Source organism: Coccinella septempunctata, chromosome 1 (genome assembly GCF_907165205.1).
Source record: "Coccinella septempunctata chromosome 1, icCocSept1.1, whole genome shotgun sequence".
NCBI classification, from domain to species: domain Eukaryota; kingdom Metazoa; phylum Arthropoda; class Insecta; order Coleoptera; family Coccinellidae; genus Coccinella; species Coccinella septempunctata.
The window spans coordinates 2,167,150-2,194,961 of NC_058189.1; the positions used below are offsets into that span (position 1 = coordinate 2,167,150).

General features: G+C 34.7%; 1 protein-coding gene across 1 annotated transcript; it reads right to left on the reverse strand.

Annotated features, from left to right (window-relative positions):
• Positions 1-250: 250 nt before the first annotated feature.
• LOC123320872 lies at positions 251-26,820 on the reverse strand. Its single transcript, XM_044908342.1, has 11 exons — positions 26,639-26,820; positions 13,538-13,658; positions 12,042-12,232; positions 11,688-11,865; positions 11,517-11,553; positions 10,119-10,267; positions 7,713-8,214; positions 4,962-5,299; positions 3,884-4,134; positions 3,476-3,700; positions 251-557 (listed from the first exon to the last, which is right to left on the reverse strand). The coding sequence occupies exons 2-11, from the start codon at positions 13,644-13,646 to the stop codon at positions 423-425; spliced, it is 2,115 nt and encodes a 704-aa protein (XP_044764277.1). The 5' UTR covers positions 13,647-13,658; positions 26,639-26,820; the 3' UTR covers positions 251-422.
• Between the last annotated feature and the right edge of the window lie 992 nt (positions 26,821-27,812).

The following is a 27,812-nucleotide window of genomic DNA, read 5'->3' on the forward strand; positions in this document are numbered from 1 at the left end:
AATAATTGAAAAACTATATTCCGAAATTCATTTTATTTGATAATACCGTTTGTGAGATAAAAATAACATTTTTTTATGGTTTTTCAACAGCCTGTATCTTTTAAACCGAGCTGATTCGGGTAAAAAGAGTTTTTTTCTACCCCAAGAATATACATACCGTTAAAATATTTTTACGATTCGAAGACTCACCCTGTATAAAGATCATATGCACGGTCAGCGATTCAATTAAGGATATAAATAAAATTGTATAAAACATAAAATATATATAATTTTTGTATTAATTATTTCAGGAGTTCATTTATATTATACATTGACAAGCTGAATATAAACTTTGTTAATTAGCTCTTAAAAGTAGTGATAAATTTCAAATAAATCAAGAAATGAATCATTATTATTGGATTTCAGTTTTTTTTTAATAGTATTTATATTATTGTACAAGGAAGTCCACAACATAAGGGAAGACAAACTGGAACTATAGCTGCACCTGATGAACTCTTTGATTTACTTTTGCTCTCTGCTTCGTATTCGTATTTTCCAGCTTCTCTTGCGTAAGCTCCCTGAAAGTGGGATCAGTCAATGAGAAATACTTTATAACAGAAAACAATTTCATTACTCAAATCTATAGGGTGCTGTAAACAAAGGAAGAATCTAGTGCATTGAAAATATTTAAGTCATACCTACAGGGTGTTTTCAAAGATGAGGCTTTTGTTTTACAGAAGGTATAGAACTCATCAAAATAAGTCGTTTAACCAAAAGTTGTCTGCATACAATATCCAAGATGGCTGAGGTACAACCCCTAGAAGTTCGACAAAATTTCATTGAATTTCAAGTACGGGACTGTGGAAGGTGACTCCGGCATCGCAAAAACGAACAAAACATAAACATATGACTGGACAATGAATGATTCAGTACCAAGTTCATCGGATAAGATGAATCAGGTCACTTTTGAGAGAGTCATAATTGTTGTTTCGTACAATTTAGAGTGACAAAAAAATGTAGAAAATCGTGGCAGTTTCTTGAAAGTGCTTATGTTAGTTATGTTGAAAAAGTGCTATGATGTTTCCCCATTTCATCCCATTTTTACTACGATTGTTGGAATGTTCGAATAAGAAGATTGTGATGCCCATTGTGAACAAATTCGTGAATAATTTAGGCGAATCTTATTGGTGAGATTTCGAAGTATAATATTATTCTCTTTTTTACACTTGTGTCCTAAGTCTCTTCTGTCAGTTGGTATCGAAATGAGCCATTTCATAAAATCTTGTAAGTTACTAAATAATAGTGAGAAAAATTCGGCAATCCTAAGTTTCCATTTTCATTACCACGTAAATATCGAACCAGACAATATCCTAAACGAAACCACATGGTCTAATCAGGAGATAAGTTTTTCCCACACTGCTTTGCGATTATTCAGTTAACAAACTACCTAGGGTCGTATTAGGATCTATTTCAGTAATCACTTTCAACTTTGTCATTTTGAAAGATTTGCATTGGTGATTTTTGGTGAAACGGTTCATTTTGACCAGTTCTACCTTATGTCGAAAAAAAAAACCCCACCTTCAAATACACCCCCGTATATGTAGATCAGAAGCGTAAGCCCTACTACCCAAATTTTCGGAACAACCCTCCCAGTAAACACGATACATATATGAAATATTTCAAATTTAACCTATTTGATACTTTTTGAAACGTTTATCTGCAATATTTCAGTAATGTTGTTTGAACAATTTGTTGAAATGTGACCTACATGAAACATTTCAAATGAAATCTATTCGATACTTTCTGAGACATTTCGTCATATGTATCAGAAATGTAGGTGAAATGTTTGGCGGCATTGCGCAGGCGCGATTTCATTCTAATGCCAAGAACCTGGCAAACCGCAAACTCCGCTGACAGTCATTAGATAGCTGGGCATGTGTATTTTTGGTGATGTTGTGTCTAGTCTAGTTAGTGTTATGTGTTAGATAGTGTTATAAATCATGTCTGAAAAATCAAAGGTAAGTTATTTAGATTACATTTCATAAGATGGATTCGGTAAAGCTTCAAGATAACCTCAATTTTCGTTCATTGTGTGTTACGCTCATCCACCCCATGATTGGTTTTATAGTTGATTGTACTGATATAATAAGAGTTTCGTAAAAATACAATGGATAGAAGGAAGAATAAATTTCGTTTATCCAAACGCCACATAAGAAGGTTGGTTAATGAAAATTTAAAACGGCTCAGAAGTACAAATGAGAATTCAAATACGCTACGACTTGAAAACCCATCGAATCAGAGCGAACTGCAATCAACAAATGCTGAGACAATAACATCAGATATACCAGTTGAGATAGTAACAGATATGCCAGTGAATATTACTGAACTATTAACTGACGGGGTGTCTACACAAATTGGAAATATTCCGGATGTTCCTTTTAGTGCTCAAAATGAGCGGAAGAATAATGATAGGGCGTCTTCTGCAAGTGAGATCATAGACATTTGTATAGCAAGCAAATACATAAAACAAAGACATGGTACAGTACCTGATCGAATTTTACTGTAAAATTTTATATTTTTCAGATGCAGCAATAAGAGGCTATCAAACAACGGATAAAGAATTTGAGGGTGTTGTCAGCAGCTGGTTACGGCAGGCAAACCTCTGATACATCAGGAAAAAGCATCAGGCAGAAAACAATAATACATGAATGATTATATGTACTAGAAAAATTATTCTACTCTCCATTTCATTATAAAAATATAAATTTCTTGAATTTGTTATCAGGTGTTTTTATTCCATAATATTTTGTTGTTTGAAGTAGAATATAGTGAACAGAAAAGTTACAACCTATACATTTCATGGAAATGTGTTGATTATTACTAAGTTCGAAAAATACACTCCGTCGCCTCTCTCTACTCTACTCATATTGTTCTTTTTATCAAGTTTAGTTTAGAGATTCGATTAAAAGAACGATAGGAATAGAGAGAGGCGATGGAGTGTATTTTTCGAACTTAGTATTATATAAACTAAGTGGATATTTCAGAAACATTTGAAAAACACGTTCCGCTGCAAACGTTCCAACAACGTTTCATTAAGCTATTTATAATTATATTCCAGAAATGATTCGGAAGCGTTTCGTAGATATATTCTTTTTCCATGTCTTTGAAATGTTCTATTGATGTTTCGTTGGTACGTCTATGAAACGTAAAAATCGGCGGACATTAAGGATCTCATAAATGTGTCGGATATATTTCAGAGCTTTACTTTGAAATATTTCATGTTCCACTGCAATGTTTTGGAAACATTTGTTAAATATAAAATTGTTTACTGGGCTATATGATCCGTCCTCCGTAAACGTCTGATACGCCCCCACCGTATATTTTTCAGATTTCCCATCAAGTAGAGTTACCATGAACCTTAAACTATTTCAAAAGCCATAGGAATAATATTATATAAATTTAGTGTACTGAAATGAATTCCGAATATTTTATTCACCTGTGCTCTCCAAGCTGCAGCGCCCTCTTCCTTCTTAGCGAACATCTCGTGTCCTGGCGGGTAATATACAGGGGGTCCATCGACATTCCTCGATTTCACCAAAGGTTCAGCCCGTTGCAAATCTTCAACTTCCGTTGCTTGCTGCTTCAAGACTTTAGCCTTTCGTTCGTTGATCAATTCTTGTTCGTGTTGTTGGAATCCTGCGTTGAGCGGACTAGTGGGAGGCTACATAAGAAACATTTTAGTCACTAATGAAGAAATTCTCAAATAATCTTCTTATTGTGATAGCGAAACACGTGTCGTGATTTTGAAACTCATTTTCGTGAAAATCATATATTTTCAGTTGTTGAAAAAAGTAAGATTCTTAGATTTGAGTAACATAAAAGACAACAAAATATAGCTACCTACCTCTCTTCCTATGGTGTTCATCAATTCATCTAACTTTTTCGGCGGTCCATCAACGCGTTCATCAGTTGGAAATGGTCGAGGCAAGAGAAGTTCTCCTTCTTCATTTGGAGGATAACCCGTTTTGTAGTTATTGGTTGTTGAGCTCGTGGTGGTGTATTTATATTTGATATTGATCGGTTGTTGAGGTGGTTGATAATCGTTTCTATAAGGCGGTTCATTGATCCTATTGGTATTGGTCTCCCTCACTGAAACTAAGAGAAAAAGATTTTTGTGTATTTTCCAATTCCCCTATAGCGTCTTAACCACCACGTCAAACGCGATGTGAGCAGAGATTCGCATTAACAGTAGAGGTGGACACTGGCAAGTTAGGAAAAAAAAGGAGAAGCAGTTCACCCCTGAGTGCGTTCTGCTCCCCCCGGGTTTTCACACCAGCAGAGAATCGTAGTAACAGTACGGCTGCAGGCTTAGAAAAGGTTCTTTCTGTTATAAGTTCCTTGTAATTAATGAGGTTTTATATCGGGTGGGGCCTCCTATAGCTCTTAATCTATTCGGTATTGTGTCAATGAGTTTATATCAATGGAAGAAATGAGTTTCTTGTAATTTTTTCTAAACTATAAATCATGGTCATAAGGACCATATTTTGTGTGTCTACAACGCAAATTTGCGCATGCAGACATGGTAAAACAAAACTGAAAATTAAATTTAGTGCGATAAGCAAATTTTCTCTCGAATATCCACTTAAATTTTTGAGCAGTGTGTAGATTTTTCATCAACACTCTGAAAAACAGAGTGAGTTAAATTAGCGGACAAAATTCATATTTTTGGTTTAATATTTCGTAGAAAAATGCTCGGACTGTCGACTACGAATTTTTTCATGTATAAAAGTTGAATTTTTTTTAAATGGCAATCCTGAGATTTTGTGTTATAATTGGAAAGATGTTTTGTTGCTGAGTATGACTTCATTTTGATGGAGTTTTTCTATTTTGTTTTTAATGTATTATAGGAATGATATGGTTAGACTTATTTAATTCGAAGTCAATGACTTACAGTCATCATTTTTTCTCTGATACTGACTCACCTCTGGTGGTGTCCCTGTCCAGATAATCTCTTGGTTGATCCGGGTAATTCTTATTGATGGTGTTATGGGTTTCCTTGTAAATATAAGTTTCTTTCCTCGGTGGATCTCTCACTGGGTAATCATTAACATAGTTCCTTTCGTTCACCGTCTTTTCAACGATGTACGTTTTTGGAGGAGGAGGGTCTCTCACGGGATAGTTATCGATGTAATTTCTTTCATCGATCGTCTCCTCCACGATGTAAGTTTTCTTTTGTGGAGGAGCTATGGGATAGCCGGTATCGATATTTTTAGTTGTCACGGTTTCGTTGTAGACATATTCGTTGTTGGATCGAGGGTACCTGTGAAAATCGAAACTTGTGAATGTTTCATTGCGGATTTATGATAGAGGGAGTCTCAACTTTATTTTACACAACTAAATAGTCAATAATAACATCTTCTTCTTGTTCGATGAAATAGAGTAACGATAATAGCTCTTTGTCAACATATGTACTGTCAATTAACTGTCTCAATTTTCTTTTTTTCACCCTGAATCGAACGATAGAACAATTTTTTCAAGTGACCTGATACAACTAATCAGATAGACTCGGTAGTACTGAACCATTCATTGTCCAGCCATAGTTTTGTGTTTTGTTTCGTGTTTCCGATGCTGGAGTCATTTGCCACAGTCCTGTACTCGAAATTTAATGAAATTTTGTCGAACTTTTTCTAGGGGATGTAGCTCAGCCATCTTGAATATTTTATACAACAGGGGTACAAATATTTTAACAGTAGATTCTTGAGTTCAAAAGAAACACTTTTTTCCTTACCATTTTTTCCCGAATCAGATACAGTATGTTGAAAAACCATAAAAAATTATATTCAGTTCTCACAAACGGTTTTATCTAATGAGATGAATTTCGGAATATAGTTTTTCATTTATTTGATGAATCTTTTTCGAACACAAGATATCACCCACGTCTTCCAGTTTTCTCATTAAGACCATAACGTACTATAAAAATACCAAAAATTCAAAAAACCCAAACTGAGTTGAACGCTATCTATTAATTATTTGAACGCTTTGTATAAAGTATTCTTCATATTTTCCCGTATAACATGCCGTTTTTCCAATTGTCACTGATATTAATTGGAAAATTCTATGACTATAACTGTACTAGTACTGTTAAAATATTTGTAAGAGTCAAAGACTTGTAATTATCTCCAGTTTTCTGAGAAAAATTGGAGTTCATTTTAGTGCATTCCTTTCAATTCATATTTCCGCCTTTGAAAATATTTAATTCTCAAATATTCAGTACATTCATTCCGATAAGCAGAGTAAATGTAAAAAACCGTTTATCCGTGTTTAACGTTGTTTTTCTTGCATGCCGTTGAAGATTTCGACGTTTTTCTGATGTTGATATGCGATAAACCGGAGCTGATGACGTTTTTCATTCTTGTCGCATTCTGAAATTTTCAGATTTTAACGTGTGGGGGGATTTGCCTATAAAAGCAGATTTTCCCCCGCGACGGCTCATTTACTTTCGACTCTTTGACTTTGACTGTTTTACTCTTTAGTCTCTTTAGTTAGTTTACGCTCCGTACTTTTCTGCGATTCAACTTTAATTGTGTGCACGACAAGCCGTTCAACAGATTTATAAATAATTTTGTGTTGCGAGTATTAGTGCTCTTAGGAATTAATTAATTAATTTTTAGTTTTCGTTTGTTTTCCGCGAGTGCCTGAAATAAAGGAGGTAGGTCCCCGTCTATACCGTTCAGTTTCTTTATTAGACCTACACCGGTTACTTCTTTGACACTGCTGTACTGTATCGCTTTCTGTTATATTTTATCGTACTTTGCCCTGTTTCGCGAGTCTGACTTTTCCCTTCGCTATCAGTCATGGTGCGTAAGCCCTTGGGGTACTGAAGGGAAAGTCACGTCAACCCCCCTGTTCGCGTTCCGCGTCATAAGTGTTGAATCCGAAATCTCTTCTTTTCTATCAGTCATGGCGCGTAAGCCCTTGGGGTAGAGGATAAGAGATACCGCTCGTCATCAGTGAAATCCCGTAGTTGCGCTCGAGATAGACCTTTTCTTCGCTATCAGTCATGGAGCGTTAGCCCTTGGGGTAGCGAGTAAAAGTCTCCAATAGATCCGCCCTGGTTGTGTTTCTTTCATTTCTGGAGAAATACAATTACATCCCGATACCGCATAGCAAGTCATTTCACTTCGCCTCAGTATTTATTTCGTCAGTTCTGGTTGGCGCATTTTATTGAACAACCTTTGATTTTTCATTGTACCCGGTATAAACTTTACAAAGTGCTCGTGACCGGATAGAATTTCCCGAATGTATGTTTGCTGATAGATTCGCTCAGATTTCATACCTACACATATCTCCGTTGTACATATAATCAGTTTCCGAAGGTGTGAATAAACTGGTAGGTACATAATTTGATTTTGACTACTTCGTTATCGCTACCACCCTAGATAACAGCGAACTCTGTCTCCGACTAGCAGCTACTCTGGTAGGTTTGCTATTCTGCCTAATGAAAAGAATAGCTGGCGCTCGAGATAAGGTTTCTACGAGGTAACCACGTTACAGACTCTCTCTGTTTAGACAATTTTTGGTGAAATGACTTATTTTGATGTTATTCTGTCAAAGAGAGCTTCACCTTTGAAAATACCCTCTTCAGATGGCTATGGCTAAACTATACCTCGCATGATGTCCATGAGGACAATGGGATAAGGGTGCAAAAGGTGCATATTATATTGTTAACTTACCCTGGTTGATAATTCCTCGTGGTGACAGTCTCTGTTATGTTCCCATCGTATCCAGGAGGATTCGGCTTCTTGTACGGCTTATAGTTCTCCGTAGTATACTCCTTGACCACTCTGGTATCGACGTTGACCTCGGGCTGCACCACGGTCCTCTTGTTCTCGATATTCTCCATTTTTTCGTAGACGAAGCTCTTGCTTGGCGTCGAATGGGAATCGTTCGGCGAATACACGTACTTTTTCGAATCCACCGATACATCCGAGGTGTTCCTGTAGTCCAGCGTTCCGGGTATCTCGTACGTGTAAGTTTTTATGGTGGTGGTCACCTTGGTGTTCTCCGGGGGTCGCAGGGCGGGGTCGAGGTGTTCCAGGATCTCTGGATTTATTTCGGGACACGTTGTTTCGACCACTTCAACCGGGGAAGTGTGGACGTTCTTCACTTTCATTTGTCGGGATAGAGTTGATGTTCTTGAGGGAGGCGAGCTCGAGGTTGTGTGGGTGTAGAATCCTGAAAGGGCAGTTTTGTTTTGTAGAGAGATTGCGAGAAGTTTTTTGGAATAAAATTTTGAAATTTTGCCAAGAAAATACCTTAGTGCGAGTTGTTCACATGCAGGGTGTATTTGGAGGTGTGGCCTTTTTTTTCAACAGAAGGTATAACTGGTCAAAATGAAGCGTTTCACCAAAAATCACCTATACAAAACTTTCAAACTGACAAAGTTGAAAAAAATATTGAAAATGATTACTGAAATAGATCTTAATACGACCCCAGACCGTTTGTTAGCTGAATTATAGCAAAGCAGTGGGAAAAACCTTATCGATTCAACACCTTCAACTGTAAAATTTGGAATATGTAATACCTATCACGTTGAAAATGTTTTTAAATACATGTATTTTTTTCATCCCACAGCATTATTGCAGTTAATTATTTGGCACGTGAAAAAGGCGTAACAAGACAAATGAGAGGTGACGAAGCGAAAGAAAAGTGTCCAAACATACAGTTACCACGTGTTCCACAAGTTAGAGGAAAAGCAGATCTTACCAAGTGAGTCATAACTTTGTACATTCTTCTATGAATTTTAAAATCTTCGAATTTTTAGATATCGAGAAGCTGAAAAGCAGGTGGTTGAAGTTTTGAAATCTTTCACAAATATTCTAGAAAGAGCTTCAATTGATGAGGCATATTTAGATTTGACAGAATAAGCAGTTAATAGTGAACTCAAAAATGGTTATCCCATTATATATTTGCAATATTTGTCGAACACATTTGCTGAACAGCTGATTTTCTTGCAAATATAAGTCAGAATCGAAACAGTGGTTTTAATGAAGATGATAGTAAATTATTTGTAGGGGGATTAATTGTGGAGAAAATACGAGCAGAGTTATATTGAAAGACAGGTGAGTTAACAAGATAGATGAAAAATGTCTTCTTTAGTCAACATCTGTCAAATGAAAGTTGCTATTTCATTTTGAATAAAGCTAATAAGGTTGCTCCTTTGTTTACAAAAATACAAAACCTTCATTAAAATGGATCAAATAGCATCAACTCGTGCTACTATTTCCATAATTAATAATGTTAAATGGAGTTATGATCTTATACTGTTGGGTTGTTAAATACCAAATTGAAATTAAATGAAGCTTAAGTGATTACGAAGTTTCTAATACTTGCGCGTGAACTATGTCACATGTGGTTTCGTTTAGAGTATTGGCTCGTTCGATATTTACGTCGTAATGAAAATGGAAACTTAGGATTGCCGAATTGTTCTCATTATATTTTTTAGTAACTTACAACACTATTTTATGAAATGGCTCATATCGATACCAACTGATATAAGAGACTTAGGACACAAGTGTAAAAAATAGAATAATACTTCAAAATCTCACCAATAAAATTCGTCTAAATTATTCACGAATGTTTTCACAATGGGCATCACAATCTTCTTGTTCGAACATTCCAACAATCGTCCTAAAAATGGGATGAAATGGGGAAATATCATAGCACTTTTCAACGTAACTAACATAAGCACTGTCTCGATTTTCTACATTTTTTTTCACCCTAAATTGCACGATAAAACAATTATGGGTCTCTCAAAAGTGACCTGATGCATCTAATCCGATGAACTTGGTACTGAACCATTCATTGTCCAGCCATATATGTTTATGTTTTGTTTCGTTTTTGTGATGTCGGATAATCACCTTCCACAATTGCTTCAAATTCAATGAAATTTTGTCGACTTCTAGGGGTTGTATCTCAGCCATATTGGATATTTTATATGGACAATTTTTGAGAGAGTTCTACCTTCTGTCAAGAGAAAGCTTTACCTTTGAAAACACCCTGTATTTGAGACCTGAGGGTGACACTCATGTGAAACTTTTTGTGAGAAAACCGTATAATTCATTCCGTACTTTTTTTACCTTCGTTCGTTCTATAATCATTGTCCCTCGAAACCATATGCTCCTTCTCGATACGTCTATTCAAAGTACTAGCTCGCTGGGTTTGGGGTGTATCTCCATAATGTAGTTCCCGTTTTACGGAAGCAGCGCTGATTTTTTCATTTCGTTCACTGCAAAGAATTATATTTATTTTGATACCCTACATGAGTGATTTATTTTGAATGTTTGACAATTGTTGGAGTGCAGGGTGTTAAGAAATTGGACTGAAAATACATGTTTTTTTTCACCCTGCATAAATATATCAAAATTTTTGGAAAACTTTTCTGGAGTTTGTTATAAACCACAGAATTTATCTACAATTTGGCGTAAAAACAATTGAAATCGATGAAAAATTCTTGGACAACGAACATACATTCATTGCTGTATCCCGTTACCGAGAATAAATCTACAAAAAGACTCAAAAACAAAACTATCGGTGCGGTCAAACTTATAATTTCTTAGGGCTAATTGCGACTGTGTACCCTCCTGTGACTGAAGAGACCCAACCCTGACCTACAGATCCTTCTACACTCCGGGCATGGATAATCACCAACCAGATCTGGCCGCAGCTGTATTCTTCTCGAGTCTCCATTATAGCTGTGGACCAAAGAGCTCCACTGTGATCTGTCTAACGCTAGTTGTTCCCAGTTATGATTGGCATTAACTGATTTTAGGGATTGATGCAGTAAATCCTTGAACCGCTTATACTGGCCTTCTGGTTTCCGAGCTCCCTCTGTGAATTCGCCATACAGAGCTATTTTGGGGAGTCTTGTGTCTTGCATCCTCAGAATGTGGACTCTCCATCTGAGTGGGGCCCTCATTACTTGAGTCTCAATTGTTATACAACTCGCGCGCTGCAAGACTTCTGCATTCGAAACTTGTGGAACCATCTGATGTGCATTATTTGTCTTAGATGACGTTGTTGCGTTTGTTCAAGCCGTTAAATATGTCGTCTGTAGGGCGTCCAGAGATTTCGCTTTCATAAAGAAGCTTTGGGAGGACCACTGCTTTGTAAACAGCTGTCTTGGTCTTCAGATTGAAGTCGTGATTTTGAAACACTCTGTCCTTCAGCTTCCAGTATGCCTGTGATGCCGAATTGATACGGTTGTGCATTTCCGTGTCTAGGTTAGTCCTAGTGTTTACGGAGCAAAATTTTAGGTGGCCGAGTTTTTTTGTCGGTGAGTGATTTTTCCACAAATTCAAAAAGATGATCAATTAGTGGCCATATCAGGTCAGTAGACGTTATTTAGCTTTCTGGGAGTGTTAAAATGAGTTTATACCTTTGAATAAAGAAGATATACCCAATTGCATGGTCTGATTTGAATACGTTCAATGGGCGTTTGAAATTCAATTAGCATATATGTGTACGATGATACTCACGATATCTTTGGTGTCTCAACATAATGTCCGTAAGTATCTGAAATGAAGATTTTCAATTTTAAGTTCAGTTTTGCAGCACTCTTTCAAAATTACAACACCGGAGGTGAGTGAAGAGTTGCTTTTTCTTCAATAGTTCGGCGAAGAAGAAAATAGATATTCACATAATAGTACCTCTTTCCATCAAGGGTGCCTTTTTGGCTTCCTTCAGATCATCAAGAAGAGAATCCAGTTGGTTGATACTATTTTGCACTCGTAATTTTTCCGGCCTAATATCAGTGGTACCCTCAGTAGTTCTGTAAGAATATGATTCTTTTTTATATCCTTCGATCCTTTTTGATCCATCTGGACTCTGAAAATAAAGAGACCAAGTTAGTTTTATTACTGTTTGAGGAAGATCTCTCCCAAAACAGCTTGGTATTTTTGTGTGTGTCTTGCATCGTTTTCATACAGAAATTCTAATCTTGATTTATGAATTTAATCAACGATGAAGCACTGCAAGCGGCAATTAAGGGATTTACAACTAACCTTATAGCTATATGCATCATCGCTGCTATATTCTGTTACTGGGTTAGCTGCATTAACCCTTAAAACTCTATTTAAGGAGTTTGTTTTATGCGAATTGAATCCATTCGTTCTGTAATGATCATGATCGTTATTTACAGCTAGGGAACTTCCAGGTCTGGATACGGAATTCTGTAGATCATCGAGTAAATAATCTGTAAACGGAAGAGATGTTTGAAATTCTGAGAAACAACCTCATTTTTTCAAATTATTATGGACTTTCTCTCCCATGTTCGAAAAAAAATATTCCAGAAGAATGCAAGCACCTCTCAAAATCTTTCAATCAATAATCAAACAAAATTTGATGCTGAATTTGATGTTTATTGATAAATCACTTGGTTTATTTTGTGAGCTGATTCACTGAGGGATTAAATTATACAGGGTGTTCCTAAATTGAACGTACAAACGAAAAGGGGAGATTCCTTAAGTGAGTTTAAGAAAAAAAAGTCCCATAAACATGGGGTCGCAAACGTTTCGTTTTTGAGATACAGAGTGTTGAAGTTTGAATTTTTTTCAAGTTTTTTTCTCATAGTATCTACACTCCACAAGATATTCAACTGAAATTTGGCATAGATATTACATTTTAGAGTTCTCACCATGTGACATGGCAATTTCGATAGAAGATCTACAGGGTGACATTTTTTCTGGAACACTGCCACCTGTTCTTCTGCAGAACTTTTTTTTGGTGAGCAACTGTTAATTTGAAAAAATGTAAAAAGAAACTTTGTTCTTATACTAAACTTTTCGGTCTCTTGTAGTTTTGTCGTATCTACCACAGATTACAAACTGGCCTTCCTATCATAGTTACGAGAATTTCGAGAGAATCGTTCAAAATTTTTTTTCTCGAAATCGTTGGTAGATACGACAAAACTACAAGAGACCGAAAAGTTTAGTATAAGAACAAAGCTTCTTTTTACATTTTTTCAAATTAACAGTTGCTCAACAAAAAAAAGTTCTGCAAAAGAACAGGTGGCAGTGTTCAAGAAAAAATATCACCCTGTAGATCTTCTATCGAAATTGCCATGTCACGTGGGGAGAACTCTAAAATGTAATATCTATGCCAAATTTCAGTTGAATATGTTGTGAAGTGTAGATACTATGAGAAAAAAACTTGAAAAAAATTCAAACTTCAACACTCTGTATCTCGAAAACGAAACGTTTGCGACCCCATGTTTATGGGACTTTTTTTTCTTGAACTCACTTAAGGAATCTCCCCTTTTCGTTTGTACGTTCAATTTAGGAACACCCTGTATATGATGTAAATTCATCCAAAGACAAAAATCAGGACTGAGTTAATTTTTATTCCTATTGACTTTTTATATTATTAACCTTGCAATTCACATAATGGAAAATAGGGGTCAAATAAAACTCCAATTACTGCAATGTCTCCTACGTATACTGATCGTTACGATTTTCAAAATAAGGCTGCTTCTGTACCTTATCTGGTCGATCTCACCCACCTAAATTGCTATCGAATTGTGATAGGTTTTGACTTGATTGACTTCGTACTGGGGACACTGTTTTGAGAATTTTCGTTTCTTGATATTCTTTTCGTTCAACCTTGGGCATACTGGACAGCACCTGAAAAAGAGTTATTCAAATTAGGCATACGAAATTATATGACTGTTTGAAAAATTTTATATTCTCTTGTAGAAGTCACTTTGTTGAGGATAGTGGAAGTTTTATATAGCCAATTCACACTTGGATTAATTTTCTCTTGCTAAGCGGGTTTTTGAAATATCAACTATGTACCTAATTTGAGAAAAATTACTCTGCAGAACGCCTCCTTTCCATAATTCCATTGGGGAGTTTACAATTTAATTTAGAAGGAAAAATGAAAGTCTAAAGCCTTCTACTAAAAGTCTGCTCAGTGTACTGACTAGTAGGAGTCTTAAGACTTTCACTTTACCTTTTCTAGACCTATTATTTGAAGAATGGTACTTTGTATAGGTATATTAATCATGGCTGGATGCAATAATGCAAAACAAGAAAATACAGTGCGTATATAATGATAGGTATATTACAAGAAAAATCTGATGTGTTTTTTTTATGATAATTTCTTCATGTTTTTAATTTTTTTCATCATACAAGCTGTATGCAGCGAGACATTGGTATCCATGTAGGTATACTAATTCTGGAACCAAATCTCCTTGCCAATAACCGAGATTGTAGGATTTATTTTTGAAATGTGTATTTTAAAAATTCTTGTAAACAAAACGCAAGTATTTCGGTTTCTATAGTGTATTTCTCAAGGGCAGACGAAAACGATCATAACTTCGAAGGATGTTCTGTGAACGAATTAATGGTTCGTTAACTTGAAATGATCTGTTGTTATATTGGGTATGGAGTTTGCCAATTGGGCAAAACGTTAAGTATGAGCGAACGTGTATACCTACATTTTTTGGACCTAATATTGATCATATCGCATTTTACCAACGTAGTAGGATTGTAGTGTTTTACTAAAGATGAAGGGGGATAGTAGGTACGTACATTTTTCTTTTGCTCCCGTCAAATAAAACAACTATTAGTAAATATCAGTCTCTGTACATTTCGTTTGTTTAAAGTGCTTATGACGACACTTCAAAATTGATGTCAAATTTTGTGCCACATGTGTAGTTTGGATAGGATTGCTCCGTTACACTGCAAAGTGAATGCAATGAACATTGTACGAGGATGTATTGATATCTAGTTAGCCTACACCAGTTCCATGCATAAAATAAAAATTTGCGTTACCATAGAAACGAACAATAGATCATTAGAAGAGTCAGTGTGAAGTTTGAGGTCGAAAAAGTAAACCAGAGTTACGCAATAAATTAAAAGAAAGAAGATGTCCACCGAAATTGTGAAAGTCGAAAAATTGAAGTATCGAGCCATCATCAAGTACCTGTATTTAAAAGGGTTAAGGGGTAAGCAGATTAACGAAGATGTGCTTAATACCCTTGTTGATCGATGTCCTTCATATGCGACCATGAAAAATTGGACTGCAAGCTTAAAAAGAGGTAAATTTTCCATTGAAGATGATGACCGATCGGGAAGGCCAGTTTCTGTGTCAGTCCCCGAAAATATCGATGCAGTTCATGACATGATTTTATCAGACCGTCGAATTGGGCTAAAACGAATATTTGAAGCACTGAATATTTCATACGAACGCGTTCATCATATATACATAGTTAACGTCAATTTGGACATGAGAAAAATTGCTGCAAAATGGATCTCCAAATGTTTGAATGTTGACTAGAAGCGTACAAGGATAAAAGCATCGCAATCGTTTTGTACTCGATTTGAAAACGATGTAAGCTTCTTAAACCGAATTGTCACTATGGATGATACTTGGGTAAATTCCTACGATCCAGAAACAAAGCGACAATCGATGAAATGGCACTCTGGTACTCCAAGACCTAAGAAGTTTCCTGTCCAAAAATCTACTGGAAAAGTTCTTGCTTCAGTTTTTTGGGATTGCCATAAAGTAATCATGATTGATTTTTTGGATAAGGGTAGAACAATAACCGGAGATTACTATTCGACATTACTGACCACTCTATGGGAAAAAACTAAAGAGAAAAGACGCAGGAAGCTATCCAAAGGTGTTTTGGTTTTTGCGGGACAACGCCCCTGCACACAAATCTCATGTTGCCATGCAAAAAATTCGTGATTTAGGGTTTGAATTACTAGAAGACCCCCCTCATTCACCAGATTTAGCTCCATCCGACTATCATCTCTTTCCTCAACTGAAAAGAAGTTTAAAAGGTCGTGAATTTTCTTCCAACGAGGGATGAGTAATAAAAGCTGTGGAGGTCTGGTTTTGCAGAGCAAGAAGAAACATTTTTTTGAAAAGTGTAGAGACGTTGCAGGTTTGCTGTAATAAATGTAACCAATTAAGGGGAGAATATGTTGAGTAACACAATATTTTGACATTGAAATTTTGTTTGGTTCTATAGTAGGCTAAGAATTTTTCTATTCTATATATCCTAGTATAAGGACAACCTTGTCCTTGTAATGAATCAGTAGAAGTATATGGAAAACTCTTCACTATATCGAAAAAAGGACTTGCCTCCTCCATTCGGAGAAGACAAACCCTGAAAATAAATAACTACTTTTCCTAGTATTCTCAAAAACTCTGTCATTTCCTAGATTGACGATAAACTGTTTCGTTCATCCATGAACGCGTGTTTAAGCTGAGAACGGATTCAATCTGAACATGTTAAAAAAACTCAGTAACTCATTTTCAATTTAGTTCGGGAAGTCATAGTAAAATTTCATTCATAAATAATCATCGCCAATCACTGCATGCAAATGATAGAGATGACGTTAGGACAAATATGTAAACCTCAAAGTGGAATGCGGTCTGCAGGCAATATTTGAGAAGATTGCCGATTGAGTAGGTGAGAGACATAAAATACGAATAACGTAATAGTGGATGACCTTCGTATTTCCACAAACTGAATCTATTCAATACTTTAGCCTCGTGTCGATCCTTATATAGTCTGGTCAATGTGTCTTAGCACATTTTCAGCCTTCGCCACCATCTGGTCTTTTTTTGAACAATTTTCGACCCACGGGCATTCCAAGAGAAAGCCTCAAAATTTCTAAAGTTATAAACAATTATCCTCCAATTGAAGATTCAGGAGAGAATAATTGGTTAATATATAATAGTATGGCTTTTCATAAAATCATTCTCCTGTGTTCTCTATTTTTTATAATTTCCTTCATTTAAATTTCTTCTGGGTTTCCTTGCCAATATCTGAAACACAAGGGATAAAAATACAAAAAATTTGTTCGCAGAAATGCCTTCTAAAACTATTATCATTTCTAAGGGATTTCTACAAACAACGATCATTTATTTCTATTTCTTTTGCTTCAGTTGACGGGATGGGAAAACCATAGAAAGTTCAATGCAAATGACAGAGTGGGTCTTTGACTCGTACAAATATTTCAACAGTCGATTCTGGAAGTGAAAAGGAACACTTTTTTCCTATACCTTTATTTCCGATTCGGCTGTGATAAAAAATATGGCCATTTTGAGTTTTCATAATGAGCTATGGCACCCCTAGAAGAACAAATTTCCCAAGTCAAGTGATCCCCTTTGAAATTAGGGAAAAATCGTTTTGTGAAGCATCTAGGAGTTTGCTCAGAAAATGAATAATATTGCTGAGAAAATCACTCCTCCAATTTTTTCACATAAATTCAGAAACACCCCCATATCACATGATTCAAAAACTTGCAATTAGCATATACAAAGTTATAAACCTCATGAAAAAAACATAGAATGTTTCAATGGTACACAATGGGGAACAATAATATCGTCCCCAAACAAGAATCTGTACTCCATTTACGATAAGAAAAATATTGTGAATTTTGGTTATTTCGTCAAATTTGAAATGCACAATCAACTTATTCGTCGTTAATCAGTGGTACAAGTAAATTCAACAAGAATTTACCGAAATGTCATGTCTTTCACTACTTGAGACTTATGAGGTCCCATTTTCAATTCATAATCGTGTCGGATCAACAGTTTAATTTTTTGGTTTGTCATGAACAATGGATTTCATGATTGGTCATAACAACTCATCTTAAAAGATAGACCTAAAAGAGTAAGTCCCTTTATTTATTATTTTTACATGTGATACGAAACGAGCTGCATAAATGAATTATATTATCTCGTTCAAGTTGTAGCAACGAAAAGGACAACTTTCTGAAGAATAGATTATTAGTTTCAATTAAAGCACGTGACAATCTGATCTAATAATAATTCTGTCGCCATAATTCCAGTTTGTCAAACAGACCGATTAATTAAGATTCTGATTCTATCTAGCCTTCATCGCATATTCTCTTGGAAAGTGAGATAATATATCTACTTATTTTTCACCAAGCATACGCAACTTGACAAGATAGATGTTGAACCTTGATAATGAGTAAATTCGAACATTTTATTGCAAGAGCAAATTTTCTTCTCACTGAACTGAATGTTTTTGTTGAAATTGATGGTAATGCATTTCGGGAAAGTTTCTTGGCATCATCAGGTACTCTAATGTTCTCAAGTATAAGATATGGATATTTGGTATCTCATTGAATTATTATTAGCAATAACTTCAAATCTAATAGTAGGTAGGTATGAATATTATCATTTCTTTCGTTGCAAAGCTTGCGAACCTTCTTGAAAATTTTCTATATTTTCTTCTTGTAATGTTGTGTACGCAATATTGTTATAAATTATGAGAATTTTTCAGCACTAATGAACAACCCCATCTCACTGATCATTTCAAATTTTCATAATGAGGTATGCCACCCATTGAAAAACAAATTTCTATTCTGAATAGTAAGCTATAATACTAATCTACAGTGTGAGTCTTTGACTCTACAAATAATTTAACATTAGATTCTTGAGGTCATATAAGAAACGCTTTTTCCTATACCATATTTTCCGAACCGGCTAAAGATACAGGTTGTCGAAAAACTATAAAAAAAATGTTATTTTTAGTTCTACCTTACAAACGGTTTTATGGAATGAAATTATTTATTTCCTCTTCGATGACTAGGTTATTAGCGGTTTCAATGGAACAGTAAGATAAAAAACTTTTCTGTAATCGATTGAACTTTTATTTTTTTTAACCCAACTTTATACAAGGTGCTCCGTTTGTTCCCTATCGGTATCAACTTTTTTATTTTGAATGGAACACCCTGTAGATCATTTCATTTTTGAATTCCTTGTCAAATTTCAAGGTAACTTCGGTATGACAACCATGGTCCTATATAGCACCGATTCTGAGATATTCGACTTTTTCCTAAAATTTTGACAGCTGTAGGTGCTCACTAAAATAGCTGATACTAGTTTTCTAATGAATGTATCAAAACCAAATTTTGCCCAGCTTTTTTGAACATATTGGACCATACGTTGCATATCTTTTTTTAGCAATCTGATATACAGGGTCTTCAAAAATTAAAGTTGAGAATTCGAATAGAAGTTCAATCAAAACTTAATTTTTTCAAATGGCAACCTAAAATTTTCTTGTTCATCATGTAGAGCAGGTTAAAATGGGCAAAAAATGTATTCAAACTTTTTCTGTAAAGTGAATAGTTTCAGGAATATGGACGAAAAGGTGCATTTTCCCGTAAGAACCAACGATCGATTACAGACAAGTTTTGTATTTTACTTTTCCATCTAGCTCCTTTAGTTTCCACAATGAGATAAAGGGACACTTTAACTCGGACACCCTGTACAGGGTGGCAAATTTCGATGTTTTAGCACTACAGCTTTTAAACCAGAGGAGATAGACAAAATCTGTTACCCCATTCTCGTTCTCTTTTTCTGAGAAACTTACAATTAATAGTAGTAGTGATTTTTGACCACTTTCTTTTGTTTTCGAGTTATAAGCAAAAATTGGAAAAATGGCGATATCGAAATAAATTTATATCTCCGCTAATACTGATGATAGAGCTCTGAAATTGAAACAATATACAGGCACTTTTTTACGTAGAATCCAGTGGCGTGCTCGCCTTTTTAGCAGGATTTTTAATTACGAAGCTATAACCCTAAGTTATGTTTTTTTAAATGGGAACACTAGTTTTCTGTGCAATTTTTTGAAAGCTTAATTTTTACTGATTTCAAAAATATATAACATCATATGGTTTGTATCAATATAAATAATAGAGAATGGTCAAAAACACTTTTTCCCAATATTTTTATGGTTTCAACTTTTGACGAGCACAGAAAAATAGATAAATAGAGTTTCCCATAACAAAAGCAGTCTCCTTCCGGCAATGTCATTCTTTCTATGCTTTTTACCAATTTTCACAAAATTTGAATCAAGATATATTTCATAAATTTTCACAATAATGAAGGGACTTATAGAAAGAGACACTGGTAATCATACGATGCTATATTTTTCTATGCTCATCAAAAGTTGAAACCATGAAAATATTGAGAAAAAAGGTTTTTGACCATTTTCTATTATTTATATTGATATAAACCATATGATGTTATATATTTTTGAAATCAGTAAAAATTGAGCTTTCAAAAAATTGCACAGAAAACTAGTGTTCCCATAAAAAAACATAACTTTGGGTCATAGCTTCGTAATTAAAAATCCTGCTAATAAGGCAAGCACGCCACTGAATTCTACTTAAAAAAGTGCCTGTATAATGTTTTCATTTCAGAGCTCTATCATCAGTATTAGCCGAGATATAAATTTATTTCGAAATCGCCATTTTTTCAATTTTCGCTTATAACTCGAAAACAAAAGAAGGTGGCCAAAAATGACTACTACTCTTGTTAGTTTCTCAGAAAAGGAGAACGAGAATGGGGTATCAGATTTTGTCTATCACCATTGGTTTGAAAGCTGTAGAGCTAAAACATCGAAATTTGCCCACCCTGTACATAAAATCAGTAAACATGTTGAGTAAAAATCATTAACTTATTCGGAAATAAGTTATCAGGTAGTAATGATTATGGGTACCGCAGGTTGAGGAAACTACATGAAGCTCTTTTTTCTTGTATACATATTTTACCTAAGAATCTGTCGGATACCGAATAATACCGAAATGTAAAATAATTCTTCACATATTTTTCATTTTTATCGAAGCTTCTGCTGTTGTTATTTTTGATACCCACGATTAATTGATTAATTTGACAATACTATAATACTAAACCCCATCTAATTGTCACATTATAGCTAAGTTTTGGCATCTATAGAAGGCTATGAGTTTTTCGATACATCCAGCATTTCCTCTTCTTCGAATTGTTTTCGGTTGAAATAATCGTTCAATAGGTGAATCACCCATTCAGTGTTCACACATGTAAGGTGTGGTTTTCACGGCGGAAATAGAGCTCCTGTTATTTTTCAGAACAAAATGACGGAGTGCACGTTTCCCACAACCACCCACATCTCATCTCGTCACTGACCCAGTGTGGGACGTTAAAAATAAATCGTATTGAGAGCACCTCATTCATCGGATATGTGGATTACATTGGAACATTGAGACCTTGTTTTCGCAAGGATGAGAAGGAGAACCTGCCAAGGCGCCACTCCGTATGCAAAAGACGTCTGCCGCAAGCGGATTTTCTATGTTGGTATCGGCTTTCTCTGATCAGAATAATCGGAAATGATTTTGTGACAATCTCATGGAGTTAGGTACATTCAAACTGAGTGTAAAGCATCCAGGAATGATGGGATGCTTGATTTCTTTGACGTATGACGTTGACGTGTTGAATTTTATGCCTAAAAGGTTACCATAAAATTGAAGACCAACAGACAAAAACAGTTCAGGGCATGCCATTTGATAAAATGCAGTTATCGAAATTTTTAAAGGTCAATTTGGAAAAATTGCATTGTCTCTCGGACCAACTGTAAAGTGATTCGAAAAACTGCAGAAGACGTGAAAACACATCGGGAATTCAATTAAAAAAAAACAATAATTCATCTCCAATGGTTTTCAAGGTATGATCTCTAGTTGAAACCAAAGTGGCCTACGTCAAGAAGGAACAAAGAAATAAGGACAAGGAGGTATTTCGAAATCAGAATTTCTTGTAAATTCAGAATTGGGTATTCCCATTTTAAAAAGCAGGATGGTATCGAGTTTCAACAATTTCGGACCACTTTATGAAGTCAAACATAATCTTAGCTAATTAAAGTCGATTCCGCCAAAGGCGCCAAAGTTGAAATGATTCTCTTGGTCCTAGTGAGGTGGAATTATGAAAAAACATTCAGCAGGATGTTTGTAATCTTCAGGACTACATACTAGGACAATAACCCCCCTTGCATATTTCTTTGTTTCTTTCCATTTATGAGTGAAGAGACAAACTCATAAGATTGTGTAGCGTCTTTTCGGTTAGTTTAACAATTAATTCCTGTTGAGTTTGCCGTGACCAGAGCGTTTGAATTGACAGGAAAAATTAACGAATTCAGGAGATTAAAAGCGGATTTTTTATGGCCCTTATACTTTCTAGTGTCCTGTACATGTGTTTCACTTTGTGCATGTGTAATTTTTTTTTCTGGATACGTGGGATATTGGGATATTAGATATGTCATGAAACAAAATTGTTTACAAATCAAACGGCAACACGGATATCATTCATTTATTTTGTTGTTTCATAGGGTGACTTTGGACAATGCCGAATAGATACAAGCGGCGCATTGGCAGCAGGAAATATGCCGATTTTTCACAGGATATTATTATTTACGTTATTTCCACAAAGAAATCACCAAACAATGAAAAAAATCAAAGTTCCCTTGTTTTGTTTAGTTTTTTTACATTTGAGTGGCAATATATTTACTTTCGCTGTAATAGGGGTTTATCATTTAATTTCCTTACCGAATTTCAACTATATAATCAGAAATTCTAATTTTTCAAAACTATACACCGTCCCAAGTCACCTATTTCATTTGAAAGTTAAGAAATCAATAGATTTCAACTTGTGTCCCAAGCCTCCCAAATCGGTGGGTGACTTGGGACAAGTATATTTTATGTTTTTCAAAATTTATATCCGAATTCTGAAGCACGGTATATATCCTAATCAATAGTCTGAGTCATTAAGCATATTCGAACCTCTTTTTCAGATAAAAATAGGTCACCGTTTTGAAAATGTGACAAGTTGAATTCAACAATCGTCCCAAGTCACCCGAATCTACGGTATTTACTACATTTATAGCAATCTACAAGTTTTATGCCTACGGGATAAAATAAAAAAAGAAACTGACCTTGGCAGATGTACTAATCAAATCGAAATTACGAGCAGCATGTGTGCAATCAATGTAATCGCCTTCTGATCAGAAATTTGCCATATCGGTAAAACCGATTTTCATTCACATTTCAAATATTCGAGTTGGGTCAAGGTGACAACAAAATTTAAGGACACATTTGATAATGATATGAATCCACGAGCGACGTATAATTTTTGATCGTGTTCGTCTTTTGGCTTCTATTATTGAATTTGATCGTGAACATTTTCTCACAAAATAGATATTACTCACGAAAAAGTCTAGATAAATCAGAAAATGGAAACCCTGCAAAATTTAAACAATTATTCATTATGTTCCAAAACTCCACATAAATACTTACAACATATAAAAAAACGAAGAGTCCAGAGCAAATAATGATTAATTTCTTGATTTATTTGAAATTTATCACTACTATTAAGAGCTAATTAACAAAGTTCATATTCAGCTTGTCGATAATGTATAATCTTAATGAACTTCTGAAATAATTAATACAAAAAATATATATTTTAAGTTTTATACAATTTTATTTAACCCTTATTCAATCGCTGACCGTACACATGATCTTTATACAGGGTGAGTCTTTCACTCGTACAAATATTTCAACTTTAGAGTCTTGAGGTCAAAAGAAACACTTTTTTCCTATACCATTTTTTCCGAATCGGCTCAGTTTAAAAGATACAGGCTGCTGAAAAACCATAAGAAATGTTATTTTTAGTTCTCATGTCGGAATATAGTTTTTCATTTATTTGATGAATCTTTTTCGAACACAAGATGTCAACCACGTTCTCCAGTTTTCTCATTATGACCATTACCATAAAAATACCAAAAATTAAAAGAACCCAACTCTTGAAACTAAAATTGGAAGCTATCTAATGAATATTCGTCATATCTATCTTATGAATATTTGAACGTTTTGTAAAATAAAAGTATTCTTCATATTTTCTCGTATCATGCGCCGTTTTCGAGTAATTTGATGTTCAAAAATAAAAAATATCTGTGAAATTCGAAAAATTGGAAACTTTGACCAAATGCAAATCTTTTTAAAAGACCCACAGATGTGTAGTGTCACAGATTAATCTAGTAATTCTGAAGATAATTTTGTTTTTCCAGGGATGGCACAGCTCATTGTAAAAATTTTAAATGGCCATATCTTTTTATCAAGGCTGAATAGGGAAAAAATATATATAAAAATAAAAAATAAAAAATAAAAGAAGTGCTTCTTTTGACCTCAAGAATTTACTGTTAAAATATTTGTACGAGTCGAAAACTGGCGCCCTGTATGTGAGACATAACTTTTAAAAATGTCTCATCGACCATAATGTGGATTCCGAAAAAATATTATCAACGCTCATTGTTTAGATTTTACATGTCCATAAACGTGCTTACTTATTACTGGGAAAAATTAGTCATCTTCAAAACACGACTATTTCAGTCTGAAACTTGTATTATGCAGCTAATTTCAACGCTTTCAATAAAAAAATTGTTTGTAGTTGAACCCAGAATGATATATAAATATACAGTTTTTGATGAAAACCAACCCAAGTTAAGCCAGCAGTTATAATCATGATATGAGAATCAACAAAAGGTCGAAAAGAGTTCAATATAACCCATTTCAATAATGATAACAAACAATCCTTTATGTAACTTTGAAAAATTCGTAATCTACAATAATGAAAAAATGCAAGTGTATAAGTGGATTGTTTTATGTTTCCGATAGTTAATGCAATAATTAGTGAAAACAAAGATATTTATATTCATTGTGGATAGATCGTGATGATCGAAATTCCATCACACACTATACAGTGTGTCAATTTGAAAAGGTAACCTTTTATATCTCGATCACAATAAAAAATCAGACAAACTGCAGATAGTGGTATATATACAGGGTAGTCTTTGACTAGTACAGATATTTCAACAGTAGATTCTTGAGGTCAAAAGAAACACTCTTTTCGTTTACCAGTTTTTCCAAATCGGCTCGCTTTAAAAGATACAGGCTGTTGAAAAATCATTAGAAATGTTATCTCACAAACCGTTTTCTCGAATGAAATCAATTTAGGAATATAGTTTTTCATTTATTTGATGATTATTTTTCGAATCCAAGATATCACCCACGTCTCTCAGTTTTCTCTTTATGACCATTACGTACCATAAAAATACCAAAAATGTCAAAGAACCCAACTCTTCAAACTAAGTTGGACGCTATCTAATGAATATTAGTATTCTTTATATTTTCTCGTATAATGCGCCATTTTCGAGTAATTTGATGTTCAAAAATTGAAAAGTATCTGTGGAATTTGAAAAATTGAGTACATTGGCTTAATACAACTCTGTTTAAAAGATCCACAAATGTGTAGTGTCATGGATTTAGCTCGTTATTCTGAAGGTAATCTCGTTATTCCAGGGGTGGCATAGCTCATGAAAACTTAAAATTGCTGTACCTATATTTTATCAGTGCCAAATCGGAAAAAATGTTATAGGAAAAAAGGGTTTCTTTTGGCCTCAAGAATCTACTGTGAGCATGATGGCAGCATCCCCTAAAATCTTAAAGGGGAATGGAGGTTGAGTGACACCTTGTTTTTAAAGTAATTCGAGTGTTACCTTTCAAAATGGACACAGTGTATGTTTAATTCTGTCGCTTCATCTGATGGTATTCGAAGTTTATTCGTTAATTTTTTTTTCGTGGAAGTGCCAATTGATATTAATTCAAAACCAACTCATTTCAAACCGAAACTTTCAAGAGACAACATTAATGAATTCATTAGAATCAAGCTCAAAGCATATTAATTACACTTATACCGTTTAATAAACAAATTTTGACTTCACTTTCAAACAAGGAACAAGTTTCCATTTTTTTTTAATTCTGTTCATCCGATGGAAAAACATTGGCTTATATGTATATAAAGTCTCACAGCGCTATGAAGACATGCAGTTATTTGAAATTCGTTATGTGTATGGAATAAGATGATCTAATTACGAATTTGATGCCTACATAAAACATTTGTGAGTGGAAAAATTAAAAATTTCTTTCAAGGCTACAATGATGGTTGAAGGACGCACCTTATTAAGAATTTAATAATATATTTACCTACTGGAAAATTTTGAAACGCACAACATGAAATACATTGAGGGATGGACCTATATTTCAGCCTTGAGTATTAACTGAGTGAATACTCAAAGATATCAGTCAAGGTTCACAGGAAAACTCAATGTAAATCCTAATTTTTCCAATTTCCACACAGCTCTTCGAAGCAAGCCTTCAAATAGAATTTTTCGTCGAATAACCTGAGTTTGTTATGTGAGGTTTGATTATAATAACGATGATTGACAGAACTAGAATCATTGAGGTGAATTTGACCAAAGAATAAAGGATCAACAGGATCGTGTTATCAAAATTGGTAAACACAGTATTTACATTTGGAAAAAGAGAAGGAAATCCTGCCAGACTTATTTTAACGAAAATATGGCAGTGAGCCGAGACGCAGGCATTTTTTTACTTACAAAATGTGTATTTTTTTGACTAGATTCTCATATTTTTTGAATTCGTGCTTCTACGAATGAACGGAGCCATAACAACAATTATATTTCGAAAAATTTGTTGAAAATGTGTATATTTTCCAGAATTCATTGAAAATTTGTGTTTCTGAAAACAAACTCCCTCTGGTCCTTCTTCAATCATCAGACAGAGCCGGTTTATGCAGGAATATTATGCGATGCGAAATTTGACCACACAGGTGAGACAACAATTGGTGGCGAATATAAAGAAAGGAAGAGATCTTCCACTGACAGAATGTCACTCTCTAACCATCGTTAACGTTAGTAGTTTCAAATTACAGAATGACAACTTGCCTTTTGTACAGAAAATATCCAAAATACGAGATTACACTCAACACACAAGACACATATCTCGGATTATGCAGATGAAAGTGTTCATATGCTATTTTGGGATCCGCGGCGTTCGAATAACAGCGCGTAGGCCAAAGACTCCACTGCGCACGCGCAAGTGTCTTAAGAATCGAAGGAGTCAAGTAGGCTGAGGTCCAGTCGCCAATTGTTTATTTAAACACCATTTTTGGGCACGCATGTGACTGAACTTGAAGCAAAAAAATGACCGACTGCGATCATCGATTCGTGGAAATATCGGCATGGTATATACCTCTTTTCGATTCGGAGATTGGTTCAATGAAAATTTAATTTATGTGGCGTTTCAATCGGACAGTTTGAGTCATTTCTATTTCGTGATGTCAATTCCGTAACGGTGACTCTGATGTTTGTGTTGGATGAGCTCAGTTATTTTGTTATACCTTTACGAAATTTGTATGGGACGTGGGAGGTTTTGTCGTGTTATTTATGTTTTATATCATAGATCGTGGATGTTCGTTTTTCGTAATCTTTTCTTCGTAATGTAGAATGTTCGCCCACGAGTTTATACGCATATTTTACAGAGAAACCGTTGATCATATCAACCTTGTTAGTATGCATCAATTGCAGCACCTGTTTAAAGGGAAATTATACTTTTGGAACACTCCCTTTTGTTTATAGATTATATTTTCTTTTAGCTAGTCATCTCCTAATAAAATCCTCGGAGATTGTTTGTTTTTTGATTTAAATAAATGAAATGGATTTTTCGCGTTTTGATATCAAAATTCGGATTTTTCTAATTTTGCAAATTTGTTAAAGGAGAATCCGTCTTAATTAAGACTTGAATAAAAACATCATGGTATTATTTTAATAAACATGAATATAAAAGGTCTTTTTACATTCAAATTTTGGTAATGATTTGCTGTATTTTTAAGTATATGAACCTATACCAAATAATAGAGAATTATGATATTTGAATATACATCAGGGTCAGTAGTCTTCGACTGATGGTACAAATATTCGAGATTCTTGAAGTCAAAAGAAACACTTTCTTCCATCACCATTTTTCCCGATTCGGCCCTGATTGAAATATACAGGGTGTATTTGAAGGTGAGGCTTTTTTTTCAACAGAAGTTAGAACTGGTCAGAATGAAGCGTTTCA